Source organism: Zeugodacus cucurbitae, chromosome Y (genome assembly GCF_028554725.1).
Source record: "Zeugodacus cucurbitae isolate PBARC_wt_2022May chromosome Y, idZeuCucr1.2, whole genome shotgun sequence".
NCBI classification, from domain to species: Eukaryota; Metazoa; Arthropoda; class Insecta; order Diptera; family Tephritidae; genus Zeugodacus; species Zeugodacus cucurbitae.
The window spans coordinates 9,863,225-9,879,290 of record NC_071673.1 but is presented as its reverse complement, the minus strand read 5'-3'; the positions used below and the strand labels follow the sequence as shown (position 1 = coordinate 9,879,290).

The 16,066-nt window shown below is 37.2% G+C and overlaps 2 protein-coding genes across 2 annotated transcripts; both read left to right on the top strand.

Moving 5' to 3' along the window:
* The first annotated feature begins 573 nt into the window (after positions 1-573).
* Positions 574-12,669, top strand: LOC128923512 (uncharacterized). The gene is made up of 3 exons (XM_054235772.1): positions 574-3,007; positions 12,039-12,507; positions 12,590-12,669. Exons 1-3 carry the CDS (start codon positions 695-697, stop codon positions 12,667-12,669), a joined length of 2,862 nt encoding a protein of 953 aa, XP_054091747.1. The 5' UTR covers positions 574-694.
* A 603-nt stretch (positions 12,670-13,272) lies between these two features.
* Positions 13,273-15,676, top strand: LOC128923511 (uncharacterized). The gene is made up of 2 exons (XM_054235771.1): positions 13,273-15,585; positions 15,632-15,676. The coding sequence occupies exons 1-2, from the start codon at positions 13,273-13,275 to the stop codon at positions 15,674-15,676; spliced, it is 2,358 nt and encodes a 785-aa protein (XP_054091746.1).
* The last annotated feature ends 390 nt before the right edge of the window (positions 15,677-16,066 follow it).

The window sequence follows — 16,066 nt, the reverse complement described above, 5'->3', positions numbered from 1 at the left end:
TTTTAATTTCAGGTGAAGAAACTACAAAGAAAGTTAGCTCAATGAATTATTATGCATATCGTTTGATGATTCGTCAAAATGCTGACAACTATTTGCTGCGGTTTCGTCGATTGTTTCAGCAGTATTGCGTTGACATGTATGTAAAAATAGAAACGGAACGTTTAACATTTATTAGGTTGAACCAAGCCAAACTGCGTTCTGAGGAGTACATCCATTTACGTGATGCAGTTAGTACTGAAGGAAATGCAGCTAATATTGGTCGATTAACTACTCTGCCGGCGACGTACATTGGTAGCCCACGTCATATGCATGAATATGCACAAGATGCAATGACATATGTTCGTCATTACGGCCGGCCAGATCTCTTTATTACTTTTACCTGTAATCCAAAATTGATAGAAATTACTCAATTGCTGCTTCCCGGACAAACATCAAATGATAGACACGACATCACAGCACGTATATTCAGGCAAAAAATTCGGTCCCTGATGAACTTTATTGTTAAACAACGCGTCTTTGGAGATACTCGATGCTGGATGTATTCAATCGAATGGCAAAAGCGAGGCCGCCGCACGCACACATTCTTATTTGGTTAGTGGAAAGAATTCAGCCTGACCAAATAGATGATATCATATGTGCCGAGATTCCTGATCATGAAGTCGATCCAGACCTACATGATGTTGTTACTACTAATATGATTCATGGACCGTGTGGTGCCATCAACCCCCAATCACCTTGCATGGTCGATGGAAAGTGCTCTAAACGATATCCACGGAAATTAACGGCGGAGACTGTCACTGGCAACGATGGGTATCCGCTGTATCGGCGTCGATCACCAGATGACAACGGTCGAACTGTCACAACGAAAGTGAAAAGAATGGATTTCGTTGTCGACAACAGTTGGATTGTTCCATATTCGCCACTTATTTCTAAAACGTTCAAGACACATTGCAACGTTGAATACTGCAATTCAGTTAAGTCCATAAAATATATTTGCAAATATGTCACGAAAAGCAGTGATATGGCGGTTTTTGGATTGCAATCCTCGAATACCAACGATGAAATTTCACGCTATCAAGTTGGTCGTTATGTGAACTGTAATGAAGCGATTTGGCGTATGTTCGCATTTCCCATTCACGAACGTCATTCTACTGTTATACATTTGGCGGTGCATCTAGAGAATGGTCAACGAGTATATTTCACGGCTTCGAATGCTACGCAACGTGCTGAAACACCTCCAGCAACTACATTGACCAGTTTTTTTGCAATCTGCCAAAGCGATCAGTTTGCACGAACTTTGCTTTACTCGGAGATGAAACGTTATTATACTTGGAATGCTTCATCCAAGAATTTTCAAAGACGGAAGCAAGGTGATGCGGTTTCTGGGTATCCAGATGTGCGTTCTACTGATGCTCTTGGTCGTATGTATACAGTTCATCCAAAGAATGATGAATGTTTCTATTTGCGGTTGTTGCTGGTAAATGTGCGTGGGCCAACTTCATTTGAGACACTACGAACTGTTAATGGTGTAATATTCCCAACATATCGTGCTGCATGTGAAGAATTGAACTTATTAGAAAACGATACCCATTGGGATACGACAATCGCTGAAGCCATTATCTCTGCATCTCCAAGTCAGATACGCACATTATTCGCTATCATAATTTCGACATGTTTTCCATCAAACCCATGTAACCTGTGGCACAAATACAAGGATAGTATGTCAGAAGATATTTTACATCAAAGTCGTGTCAGTTCCAGAAATCACGATATTGAGATGAATGAGGAGATACATAATCGTGCTTTACTCTTGATCGAAGATATGTGCTACCTCATGTGCGGTAATTTATTAATCAGGTTAGGAATGCCAGCGCCAAATCGTGAAATGAATGACGCATTTAATCGAGAATTGGAACGGGAACGTGAATATGATCACCAGGAATTAGATTTAGTAGTTCAAAGGAATGTACCCCTGTTGAATTACCAACAAAAGGAAGTTTATGATACTTTAATGAAGGTAATCGCTGATGAAAATGGTGGTTTATATTTCCTAGATGCCCCTGGTGGAACTGGCAAGACATTCCTTAAGTCATTAGTTTTAGCAACTGTTCGGGCGAGATCCAACATAGCGGTTGCAGTTGCTTCTTCTGGAATAGCAGCCACATTGTTAGAAGGATGCCGTATGGCTCATTCAGCATTCAAATTACCGTTAAATCTTCAAACTATTGAAGAACCAATGTGTAATATTGCAAAACACTCAGCAATGGCCAAATTTTTAGCGACATCGAAAATCATCATCTGGGACGAATGCACAATGGCGCATAAACGTGCATTAGAAGCACTTAACCGAACATTAAAAGATTTACGCAATGACTCGAGATGTTTTGGAGGAGCAATGATTTTACTGTCTGGCGATTTCCGCCAAATACTGCCACTAATTCCAAGATCTACGGCTGCCGACGAAATAAACGCTTGCCTCAAATCGTCAAATCTATGGCGCTATGTGAAGAAACTGCAGCTGACAACAAACATGAGAGTTACATTGCTTAATGATACATCTGCTGAAGATTTCTCGGAGCAATTGCTGACTATCGGTAATGGTCAAGTACCTGTCGATGAATCGAGCGGATTAATATCATTTCCAAATAATTTCTGTAATTTTGTCTCATCAAAAGACGAACTTATCAACAATGTATTTCCAAATATTATTTCTAACTACAAAAATAATGAATGGTTGAGTGAGCGAGCAATTTTAGCGGCTAAGAATAAAGATGTAGATGACCTGAACTACATAATTCAAAATAAGATCATTGGAACAATGCATTCATTCAAATCTATTGACTGCGTCACAAATGAAGATGAAGCCACCAACTATCCAATTGAATTTTTAAACTCTTTGGACGTACCTGGCTTACCACCGCACAATTTACGCCTAAAGGTTGGCTCCGTAGTAATCATGCTTCGAAACATAAACCAACCAAAACTGTGCAACGGTACGCGTTTGGTGGTTAGTAAATTGATGAACAATGTAATTTACGCTACGATAATGATAGGAAAATTCAAAGGTGAGGAAGTTCTCATTCCGAGGATCCCGATGATCCCAACCGATATGCCGTTTGAATTTAAAAGACTTCAATTTCCGATACGTCTTGCATTTGCCGTGACAATCAACAAATCACAAGGCCAATCCTTAAAAGTTTGTGGTTTAAATCTAGAAGATTCATGTTTTTCCCATGGTCAATTATACGTGGCATGTTCACGGGTCGGAAGACCATCTGCGTTGTTTGTTTTTGCGCCTGATAATAAAACAAAAAATGTCGTGTATCACAAGGTGCTTAAGTGAAGAGCAACCTATGTACTAAAATACAGAAATAATAATGAATGATTAATGTAGTTATTTAATTTTATTTTGTATTTTTTCGAATAAAATAAAAAAAACTGCTTATTTATTGCCATTAAGGCGGAACAAAGTTCGCCGGGTCAGCTAGTAATTTAAATATTTCAAACATATTTTTATGAATGACATTTGTAAAACATATGTTGCCCATAACGTTGCCATATATCATAATAAAATTTTATAGAAATTAAGCATTGACTGTGAAACGCAAACGACTACTCAGTTTGCAACAATACTTAGCTAAGATTTTATTTAGACACAACTTAAGTATGGACTGTGAAACCGGGCATTAGCCATACAAAATTCTATACCTAAATGCCCATAACGTTGCCATATATCATAATAAAATTTTATAGAAATTAAGCATTGACTGTGAAACGCAAACGACTACTCAGTTTGCAACAATACTTAGCTAAGATTTTATTTAGGCACAACTTAAGTATGGACTGTGAAACCGGGCATTAGCCATACAAAATTCTATACCTAAATGCAAATAAATGAATTTTTTTTTTTGCATTTAGGAAATACTTGCAGAAATCAACTCTGCGATTTCCTAAATTCCTCTGAAATCTCCCAAATTCGAGGAAGATTTACTGGAAAAGAGTGGCAGCATTGCTTATTTGTCTGACCATACATATGTATGTACATAACTTTATTTATTTCACGGATTGTATGTGATTTTTTCTTAAATTTAGAATATTGGAAGTCATAGATTCGTATAATATAAACTTCAAACAACGCATTTTCATTTAATGTTTTTAGCAAGTGGCAGCTTTTGTTATGACAGCCTAAATCCATGAAAATTTAGAAAGAAATATAGCGCCATCTACTGTAACATAGCGCACTTAGCGCCACCAACTGGTGGATAGCTCTTTGCTAATAATAAAGAAATAATTTGCAATAAATAAATAATGCGACTATAAGGAGAGTTATAAACTATCCTATCTTTCAAGTTGGACCAACCTGCACACAGTGTTAAAAATTTCATTAAAATCGGTTCAGTAGTTTAGGAGTCCATCGAAAACAAACAACGTGACACGTGATTTTTATATATTCAGACTAGCTGACCCGGCGAACTTCGCCCCGCCCAATTTTTATTTGAAATAGTTAAAACGCTTTTTGAACTCTGTTTAAGGCCATTTATTTGTATGGAATGTTAATATATTCAGGGAATAACGTCTCTGATCAATATAAATATTTTTGGCGAAGTTCGTTCTTTGTTTTGTTGCGTAGCGTGTAAACAAATAAAGAAGATGGCTCTTCAACACGCTAACATGACACATACATACCTATGTATGTACATATGAAACTGTAAAATTTTGAACTTAAATGATAAATCGGTTTGAATCATTCGAATTCTCAGAATGAACATTTCCTCACTTTTAGATTTCTATTCACTACAGTGAAATTATTATTTATGAATAAAGACGGAAACCTTAGTATATACATATGTGGTATAAAAATCCACGGGATTGAGATTTGAACTTGAGGTCAAAATTTTTAAAATTATTGATGAAAATTTTCGTAGAGTTGATAATAAGCACAAATTTTCATAAAATTTTTTTTTAACAAATAAGTTAATTACAAAATTGTTAGTTGATAACATGTAACATTTAATTTTATAATCTTAGGAAAGATAATTCTTAATTTTTAATAGTAGTATTTATTTTTTTGAATTATAAACATTTTAATTTAACTTAGCACTAATTGGTGCACAATATTTTTGGTTAACCTGTCTCGAGCTAACACAAATAGATTTGATGGTTTTCCCACACGTGAGCATGCAACATATAATTGCCCATGGGAAAAACATGGATTATCCAAATCTAACCCACAAATGGAAATTGTTTGGCCTTGAGACTTATTAATGGACATGGCAAAAGCTAAACGAATAGGAAACTGTAGTCTGTGCATTATTGAGGTTCGATTTTTTTTTCAAAATAAGATTTACTAAATAAAATGAAAAGCAAGCTAATAATACTTACTTTTATTTAATTCGTTTAAAGAGTTTTAAATAATAAAAAGAAAGCAAAGTGTGGCCGAGTCTGATAAATTTTAAACACACGTTTCACGTTAATATATATATATTTTTGGCGTAGGAACCGCTTTAAGCGATTATAGCCGAATCCACCAGAGCGCGCCACTCATTCCTCCTTTTTGCTTTTTGGCGCCAACTGGAAACACCAAGTGAAGCCAGGTCACTTTGCACTTGGTCTTTCCATCGGAGTGGAGGTCGTCCTCTTCCGCGGCTTCTTCCAGCGGGTACTGCATCGAATACTTTCAGAGCTGGAGTGTTTTCTTCCATCCGTACAACATGACCTAGCCAGCGTAGCCGCTGTCTTTTTATTCGCTGAACTATGTCAATGTCGTCGTATAAATCGTACAGCTCATCGTTCCATCGTCTGCGGTATTCGCCGTTGCCAATGTTTAGAGGACCATAAATCTTGCGCAAAACCTTTCTCTCGAAAACCCCAAGAGTCGTCTCATCGGATGTTGTCATCGTCCACGCTTCAGCGCCATACATCAGGACGGGGATAATGAGCGACTTATAGAGTTTGATTTTGGTTCGTCGAGAGAGGACTTTACTTTTCATTTGCCTACTCAGTCCAAAGTAGCACCTGTTGGCAAGAGTGATTCTGCGTTGGATTTCAAGGCTGACATTGTTGGTGTTGTTAATGCTGGTTCCCAGATAAACGAAATTATCTACAACTTCAAAGTTATGACTGTCAACAGTGACGTGGGAGCCATTGACGCGAGTGCGCTGACTGTTTGTTTGATGACAGGAGATATTTCGTCTTGTCCTCATTCACCACCAGACCTATTATTTTTTCCAGCAATAGATTGAAGAAGTCGCACGATAGTGAGTCACCCTGTCTGAAGCCTCGTTTGGTATCGAACGGCTCGGAGAGGTCCTTCCCGATCCTGACGGAGCTTTTGGTGTTGCTCAACATCAGCTTACTTAGCCGTATTAGTTTTGCAGGGATACCAAATTCAGACATCGCGGGATAAAGGCAGCTCCTTTTCGTGCTATCGAAGGCAGCTTTAAAATCGATAAAAAGATGGTGAGTATCGATTCTTCTCTCTCGGGTCTTTTCCAAGATTTGGTGCATGGTGAATATCTGGTCCATTGTGGATTTTCAAGGTCTAAAGCCACACTGATAAGGTCCAATCAGTTCGTTGACGGTGGGCTTTAGTCTTTCACACAATACGCTCGACAAAACCTTATATGCGATATTGAGGAGACTTATACCACGGTAGTTGGCGCAGATTGTGGGGTCTTCCTTCTTATGGATTGGGCAGAGCACACTAAGATTCCAATCGTCAGGCATGCTTTCTTCCGACCATATTCTACAAAGAAGCTGATGCATGCACCTTATCAGTTCTTCGCCGCCGTATTTGAATAGCTCGGCCGGTAATCCATCGGCCCCCGCCGCTTTGTTGTTCTTCAAGCGGGTAATTGCTATTCGAATTGCTTCATGGTCGGGTAATGGAACATCTATTCCATCGTCATCGATTGGGGAATCGGGTTCGCCATCTCCTGGTGTTGTACTTTCACTGCCATTGAGCAGGTCGGAGAAGTGTTCCCTCCATAATCCCAGTGTGCCCTGGACATCCGTTACCAGATTACCTTCTCGGTCCCTACATGATAATGCTCCGGTCTTGAAACCTTCTGTTAATCGCCTCATCTTTTCATAAAATTTTCGAGCATTACCCATGTCGGCCAACTTTTCAAGCTTTTCATACTCACGCATTTCGGCCTCTTTCTTTTTACGTCTGCAAATGCGTCTCGCTTCCCTCTTCAGTTCTCGATATCTATCCCACCCCGAACGTGTTGTGGTCGATCGCAACGTTGCGAGGTAGGCAGTCTGTTTTCTCTCCACTGCGGAACGACAATTCTCATCGTACCAACTGGTTTTTTGGCGTTGCCGGAGACCAATTGTTTCGGCTGCAGCGGTATGCAATGAGTTTGAGATCTCGGTGTTTGTTTTCATTGGGGAGATTTTTTTTATGTGGTATGTCTCCAGCCCTACGCACAACCGCACAAGCGGGCTTCGCCTTCTCACTTTAGCTCGCCTCCAAACGCATGTCTGTTAGCTACCCAGGGGATACTTGGTCTAAAACCGGAAGTCGTGAGCTGCTTGAGTCATATGCAAAAGAATCGTTCCTGGCCACTCCCAAGTGAATGGCAATCAGAAACTTTCATCACTTGCGTGAACTTCTACATATGACCCCATTGCCCATGGGAAAAACATGGATTATCCAAATCTAACCCACAAATGGAAATTGTTTGGCCTTGAGACTTATTAATGGACATGGCAAAAGCTAAACGAATAGGAAACTGTAGTCTGTGCATTATTGAGGTTCGATTTTTTTTTTTCAAAATAAGATTTACTAAATAAAATGAAAAGCAAGCTAATAATACTTACTTTTATTTAATTCGTTTAAAGAGTTTTAAATAATAAAAAGAAAGCAAAGTGTGGCCGAGTCTGATAAATTTTAAACACACGTTTTACGTTTAATAAATGGTAAATTTTAAACACACGTTTTACGTTTAATAAATTTTAGCTAAAATAAACGTTTGGACTTTTAATATAACAGCATCTGCTTCTATAGCGCCATCTAGTCTAATACAGCGCACTTATTCAATTACCTTACAACGTCAACCGTTAGTATCATAAATAAGTGTCAACAAATGTATTCTCATATAGCGCCATCTACTGCAATAGCACATATAGCTCTAAATTTAACTCCAAATGAACTCCATACTTATGTTGTGCTTAAGATAAAACAGGAAAATAGTATTTTACACTTAATACTTAGGTTATGCTTAAATGAAAATGGGAGGCTTAAGCAATGCTTAAATAACAGCTGATTTTTGTTTTGAATTTGCTTTGAATTTTCAGCGACATCTTTCGTAGCGTAGGGCAAGTGTCCGTTCGTTTGCACTCAATAACAGCTTATACTTTTCATTCAGTTCTCATAGGTGCTCCGACTCGCTAGTGATGAAATTTGGGGTTCTTTTGTTGTTTTCATCAATTTTTGATATAATTTTCCTCGCAAATTTATGTATTGTCGGTTATAATTCAAATATTTCAAACATATTTTAATGAATGACATTTGTAAAACATATGTTGCCCATAACGTTGCCATATATCATAATAAAATTTTATAGAAATTAAGCATTGACTGTGAAACGCAAACGACTACTCAGTTTGCAACAATACTTAGCTAAGATTTTATTTAGGCACAACTTAAGTATGGACTGTGAAACAGGGCATTAGCCATACAAAATTCTATACCTAAATGCAAATAAATGAAATTTTTTTTTTTGCATTTAGGAAATACATGCAGAAATCAACTCTGCGATTTCCTAAATTCCTCTGAAATCTCCCAAATTCGAGGAAGATTTACTGGAAAAGAGTGGCAGCATTGCTTATTTGTCTGACCATATATATGTACATAACTTTATTTATTTCACGGATTGTATGTGATTTTTTCTTAAATTTAGAATATTGGAAGTCATAGATTCGTATAACTTTACCACAAATAATATAAGCTTCAAACAACGTATCTTCATTTAATGTTTTAGCAAGTGGCAGCTTTTGTTATGACAGCCTAAATCCATGAAAATTTAGAAAGAAATATAGCGCCATCTACTGTACCATAGCGCACTTAGCGCCACCAACTGGTGGATAGCTCTTTGCTAATAATAAACAAATAATTTGCAATAAATAAATAATGCGACTATAAGGAGAGTTATAAACTATCCTATCTTTCAAGTTGGACCAAACTGCACACGGTGTTAAAAATTTCATTAAAATCGGTTCAGTAGTTTAGGAGTCCATTGAAAACAAACAACGTGACACGTGATTTTTATATATTAAGATATATGTATTTTTTTTTTAATGTATATATATATAATACTAGCTGACCCGGCGAACTTCGCCCCGCTCAATTTTTATTTGAAATAGTTAAGCCGCTTTTTGAACTCTGTTCAAGGCCATTTATTTGTATGGAACGTTAATATATTCAGGAATAACGTCTCTGACCAATTTAAATATTTTTGGCGAAGTTCGTTCTTTGTTTTGTTGTGTAGCGTGTAAACAAATAAAGAAGATGGCTCTCCAACACGCTAACATGACACATACATACCTATGTATGTACATATGAAACTGTAAAATTTTGAACTTAAATGATAAATTGGTTTGAATCATTCGAATTCTCAGAATGAACATTTCCTCACTTTTAGATTTGCTGTGTTGAATTAAACTATTCACTACAGTGAAATTATTATTTATGAATAAAGACGGAAACCTTAGTATATACATATGTGGTATAAAAATCCACGGGATTGAGGTATGAACTTGAGGTCAAAATTTTTAAAATTATTGATGAAAATTTTCGTAGAGTTGATAATAAGCACAAATTTTCATAATATAGTTCATTTTTGATTTTATATTCAAGTTTTTAACAAATAAGTTAATTACAAAATTGTTAGTTGATAACATGTAACATTTAATTTTATAATCTTAGGATAGATAATTCTTAATTTTTAATAGTAGTATTTATTTTTTTGAATTATAAACATTTTAATTTAACTTAGCACTAATTGGTGCACAATATTTTTGGTTAACCTGTCTCGAGCTAACACAAATAGATTTGATGGTTTTCCCACACGTGAGCATGCAACATATAATTGCCCATGGGAAAAACATGGATTATCCAAAGCTAACCCACAAATGGAAATTGTTTGGCCTTGGACTTATTAATGGACATGGCAAAAGCTAAACGAATAGGAAACTGTAGTCTGTGCATTATTGAGGTTCGATTTTTTTTTTTCAAAATAAGATTTACTAAATAAAATGAAAAGCAAGCTAATAATACTTACTTTTATTTAATTCGTTTAAAGAGTTTTAAATAATAAAAAGAAAGCAAAGTGTGGCCGAGTCTGATAAATTTTAAACACACGTTTTACGTTTAATAAATGGTAAATTTTAAACACACGTTTTACGTTTAATAAATTTTAGCTAAAATAAACGTTTGGACTTTTAATATAACAGCATCTGCTTCTATAGCGCCATCTAGTCTAATACAGCGCACTTATTCAATTACCTTACAACGTCAGCCGATAGTATCACAAATAAGTGTCAATAAATGTATTCTCATGTAGCGCCATCTACTGCAATAGCGCATATAGCTCTAAATTTAACTCCAAATGAACTCCATACTTATGTTGTGCTTAAGATAAAACAGGAAAATAGTGTTTTACAGTTCATACTTAGGTTATGCTTAAGCACTGAAAATGGGAGGCTTAAGCAATGCTTAAATAACAGCTGATTTTTGTTTTGAATTTGCTTTGAATTTTCAGCGAAATCTTTCGTAGAGTAGGGCAAGTGTCCGTTCGTTTGCACTCAATAACAGCTTATACTTTTCCTTCAGTTCCCATAGGTGCTCCGACTCGCTAGTGTTGAAATTTGGGGTTCTTTTGTTGTTTTCATCAATTTTTGAAATAATTTTCCTCGCAAATTTATGTATTGTCTGTTATCTATATATATAAAAGAAAGTCGTGTTAGTTACACCACTTATAACTCAAGAACGGCAGAACAGATTTGGCTGAAATTTGGTAGGGAGGTAGCTTAGAGCCAGGAGACGGACATAGGATACTTTTTATCCCGTTCGACAGCGTTCCTCTGTGACTTGACATGAAACGTCAGTCACTATAAAACGTGGTATAACAAAAAAGAATCAGACTTGGAATAACAAAACGCAAATGACAGCTATGTAATTGACGTAAAATGACAGCTATGTAATGACGTATGGATGACAATTTGATATTTGTAAGAAATCAATATTAAAACTATTTCTATTAAATAAATAATTAACAAGTGGATTGAAGTGAAGTGAAGTTTAATTAATAATGCCGCGACCAAGACGATCGAATCTTTCCCGACAAAGCCGTAATGCAAGAAGAATACAAAATACTGCAAATGAAAGGACTGAAGAAGAACAAGAAATTGCACGTGAACAGCGCCGCAATAGTATGGCTAGACTTCGTGCTTCTCAATCACGAGAGCAAAGTGAAGCAGCCCGTGAAACAGCTCGGTTGGCAATGCAGAATCGTCGAGCGAACAACAGAAGTCAACAAATAGATAATTTGCGACGCAGAACAAGATATTTAGCTGATTTGAATCGAGCTGCGTTTCGATACGATTGCAGCAATGATTACAGCTTGCATCCTAGCGTTTGCATTGGGCAAATGGACGTTGTTTGCGAGTATTGTGGTGCATTAAAGTTTTCCGGAGAAACGCCTGGATTATGCTGCGTTAATGGTAAAGTGAAATTGCCAGTGTTGGCTCCGCCACATGAGCCATTGTATTCATTGCTTTGCGGTGAAACACAAGAATCACGCCACTTTCTTGCAAATACTCGAAAATACAATAGTTGTTTCCAAATGACGTCATTTGGGGCAGACATTATCGAAGAAGGAGGTTTTAATCCGACATTTAAGGTATTTATTTTTGTACTTACATAGAATGTAGTTAAAGAATAACTTACTTTATCTATTGGTATGTATTATACTACTCTCCTACAGAAAAAGTGTTTATAACCCAGTTAATACTGTCTGGTTTTTATTTTGTAGATACAAGGACAGGACGAAGATACACAGAATAAATTTTTACAAATATATTTCATGGGCAACATGGAAGAACAACTTGATCGACGCCTAGGGATCAATGCAGGAATGAAGCGAGCAATTCTTCAAGACTTGCAGTGTCTGCTTCATGAACATCATGCGTTGGTCAGGTTGTTTAAGAGTGCTTTAGAGCGCATGCCAAATTATGACTATAAAGTTGTCATCAAAGCAGATAAACGACCATCTGGAACACACGAACGCACATTTAATGCTCCAACAGTAGACGAAGTTGCCATCTTGATTGTTGGTGAACAATTGGAAAAACGCGATATTGTGCTTACACGTCGCGATACTGGGCAACTGCAACAAATATCGGAAACTCATCGATCATATGACGCATTGCAATACCCACTGATGTTTTGGCAAGGAGAAGATGGATATTATTTTAATATTAAAATGATAAATCCATTGAATGGTAAAGTATCAGTATCTTAATAATGGTTAATGTCTATATTATTTGCCTTTGAAATGGTTAATTATCAAATTTTTAATTTCAGGTGAAGAAACTACAAAGAAAGTTAGCTCAATGAATTATTATGCATATCGTTTGATGATTCGTCAAAATGCTGACAACTAGAGTTGTGCGGTTTCGTCGATTGTTTCAGCAGTATTGCGTTGACATGTATGTAAAAATAGAAACGGAACGTTTAACATTTATTAGGTTGAACCAAGCCAAACTGCGTTCTGAGGAGTACATCCATTTACGTGATGCAGTTAGTACTGAAGGAAATGCAGCTAATATTGGTCGATTAACTATTCTGCCGGCGACGTACATTGGTAGCCCACGTCAAATGCATGAATATGCACAAGATGCAATGACATATGTTCGTCATTACGGCCGGCCAGATATCTTTATTACTTTTACCTGTAATCCAAAATTGATAGAAATTACTCAATTGCTGCTTCCCGGACAAACATCAAATGATAGACACGGCATCACAGCACGTATATTCAGGCAAAAAATTCGGTCCCTGATGAACTTTATTGTTAAACAACGCGTCTTTGGAGATACTCGATGCTGGATGTATTCAATCGAATGGCAAAAGCGAGGCCGCCGCACGCACACATTCTTATTTGGTTAGTGGAAAGAATTCAGCCTGACCAAATAGATGATATCATATGTGCCGAGATTCCTGTTCATGAAGTCGATCCAGACCTACATGATGTTGTTACTACTAATATGATTCATGGACCGTGTGGTGCCATCAACCCCCAATCACCTTGCATGGTCGATGGAAAGTGCTCTAAACGATATCCACGGAAATTAACGGCGGAGACTGTCACTGGCAACGATGGGTATCCGCTGTATCGGCGTCGATCACCAGATGACAACGGTCGAACTGTCACAACGAAAGTGAAAAGAATGGATTTCGTTGTCGACAACAGTTGGATTGTTCCATATTCGCCACTTATTTCTAAAACGTTCAAGACACATTGCAACGTTGAATACTGCAATTCAGTTAAGTCCATAAAATATATTTGCAAATATGTTACGAAAGGCAGTGATATGGCGGTTTTTGGATTGCAATCCTCGAATACCAACGATGAAATTTCACGCTATCAAGTTGGTCGTTATGTGAACTGTAATGAAGCGATTTGGCGTATGTTCGCATTTCCCATTCACGAACGTCATTCTACTGTTATAAATTTGCCGGTGCATCTAGAGAATGGTCAACGAGTATATTTCACGGCTTCGAATGCTACGCAACGTGCTGAAACACCTCCAGCAACTACATTGACCAGTTTTTTTGCAATCTGCCAAAGCGATCAGTTTGCACGAACTTTGCTTTACTCGGAGATGAAACGTTATTATACTTGGAATGCTTCATCCAAGAATTTTCAAAGACGGAAGCAAGGTGATGCGGTTTCTGGGTATCCAGATGTGCGTTCTACTGATGCTCTTGGTCGTATGTATACAGTTCATCCAAAGAATGATGAATGTTTCTATTTGCGGTTGTTGCTGGTAAATGTGCGTGGGCCAACTTCATTTGAGACACTACGAACTGTTAATGGTGTAATATTCCCAACATATCGTGCTGCATGTGAAGAATTGAACTTATTAGAAAACGATACCCATTGGGATACGACAATCGCTGAAGCCATTATCTCTGCATCTCCAAGTCAGATACGCACATTATTCGCTATCATAATTTCGACATGTTTTCCATCAAACCCATGTAACCTGTGGCACAAATACAAGGATAGTATGTCAGAAGATATTTTACATCAAAGTCGTGTCAGTTCCAGAAATCACGATATTGAGATGAATGAGGAGATACATAATCGTGCTTTACTCTTGATCGAAGATATGTGCTACCTCATGTGCGGTAATTTATTAATCAGGTTAGGAATGCCAGCGCCAAATCGTGAAATGAATGACGCATTTAATCGAGAATTGGAACGGGAACGTGAATATGATCACCAGGAATTAGATTTAGTAGTTCAAAGGAATGTACCCCTGTTGAATTACCAACAAAAGGAAGTTTATGATACTTTAATGAAGGTAATCGTTGATGAAAATGGTGGTTTATATTTCCTAGATGCCCCTGGTGGAACTGGCAAGACATTCCTTATGTCATTAGTTTTAGCAACTGTTCGGGCGAGATCCAACATAGCGGTTGCAGTTGCTTCTTCTGGAATAGCAGCCACATTGTTAGAAGGATGCCGTACGGCTCATTCAGCATTCAAATTACCGTTAAATCTTCAAACTATTGAAGAACCAATGTGTAATATTGCAAAACACTCAGCAATGGCCAAAGTTTTAGCGACATCGAAAATCATCATCTGGGACGAATGCACAATGGCGCATAAACGTGCATTAGAAGCACTTAACCGAACATTAAAAGATTTACGCAATGACTCGAGATGTTTTGGAGGAGCAATGATTTTACTGTCTGGCGATTTCCGCCAAATACTGCCACTAATTCCAAGATCTACGGCTGCCGACGAAATAAACGCTTGCCTCAAATCGTCAAATCTATGGCGCTATGTGAAGAAACTGCAGCTGACAACAAATATGAGAGTTACATTGCTTAATGATACATCTGCTGAAGATTTCTCGGAGCAATTGCTGACTATCGGTAATGGTCAAGTACCTGTCGATGAATCGAGCGGATTAATATCATTTCCAAATAATTTCTGTAATTTTGTCTCATCAAAAGACGAACTTATCAACAATGTATTTCCAAATATTATTTCTAACTACAAAAATAATGAATGGTTGAGTGAGCGAGCAATTTTAGCGGCTAAGAATAAAGATGTAGATGACCTGAACTACATAATTCAAAATAAGATCATTGGAACAATGCATTCATTCAAATCTATTGACTGCGTCACAAATGAAGATGAAGCCACCAACTATCCAATTGAATTTTTAAACTCTTTGGACGTACCTGGCTTACCACCGCACAATTTACGCCTAAAGGTTGGCTCCGTAGTAATCATGCTTCGAAACATAAACCAACCAAAACTGTGCAACGGTACGCGTTTGGTGGTTAGTAAATTGATGAACAATGTAATTTACGCTACGATAATGATAGGAAAATTCAAAGGTGAGGAAGTTCTCATTCCGAGGATCCCGATGATCCCAACCGATATGCCGTTTGAATTTAAAAGACTTCAATTTCCGATACGTCTTGCATTTGCCGTGACAATCAACAAATCACAAGGCCAATCCTTAAAAGTTTGTGGTTTAAATCTAGAAGATTCATGTTTTTCCCATGGTCAATTATACGTGGCATGTTCACGGGTCGGAAGACCATCTGCGTTGTTTGTTTTTGCGCCTGATAATAAAACAAAAAATGTCGTGTATCACAAGGTGCTTAAGTGAAGAGCAACCTATGTACTAAAATACAGAAATAATAATGAATGATTAATGTAGTTATTTAATTTTATTTTGTATTTTTTCGAATAAAATAAAAAAAAACTGCTTATTTATTGCCATTAAGGCGGAACAAAGTTCGCCGGGTCAGCTA

What these genes read in the sequence shown, in the direction of transcription:
- LOC128923512 (XM_054235772.1), top strand. Translation starts at nt 695, where the DNA reads ATGATTCATGGACCGTGTGGTGCCATCAACCCCCAATCACCTTGCATG. An exon ending in GCAACGGTACGCGTTTGGTG is followed by an intron (nt 3,008 to 12,038) that starts GTTAGTAAATTG and finishes TTTATTTTGTAG; the next exon opens with ATACAAGGACAGGACGAAGA. An exon ending in AATGATAAATCCATTGAATG is followed by an intron (nt 12,508 to 12,589) that starts GTAAAGTATCAG and finishes TTTTAATTTCAG; the next exon opens with GTGAAGAAACTACAAAGAAA.
- LOC128923511 (XM_054235771.1), top strand. Translation starts at nt 13,273, where the DNA reads ATGATTCATGGACCGTGTGGTGCCATCAACCCCCAATCACCTTGCATG. An exon ending in GCAACGGTACGCGTTTGGTG is followed by an intron (nt 15,586 to 15,631) that starts GTTAGTAAATTG and finishes CGATAATGATAG; the next exon opens with GAAAATTCAAAGGTGAGGAA.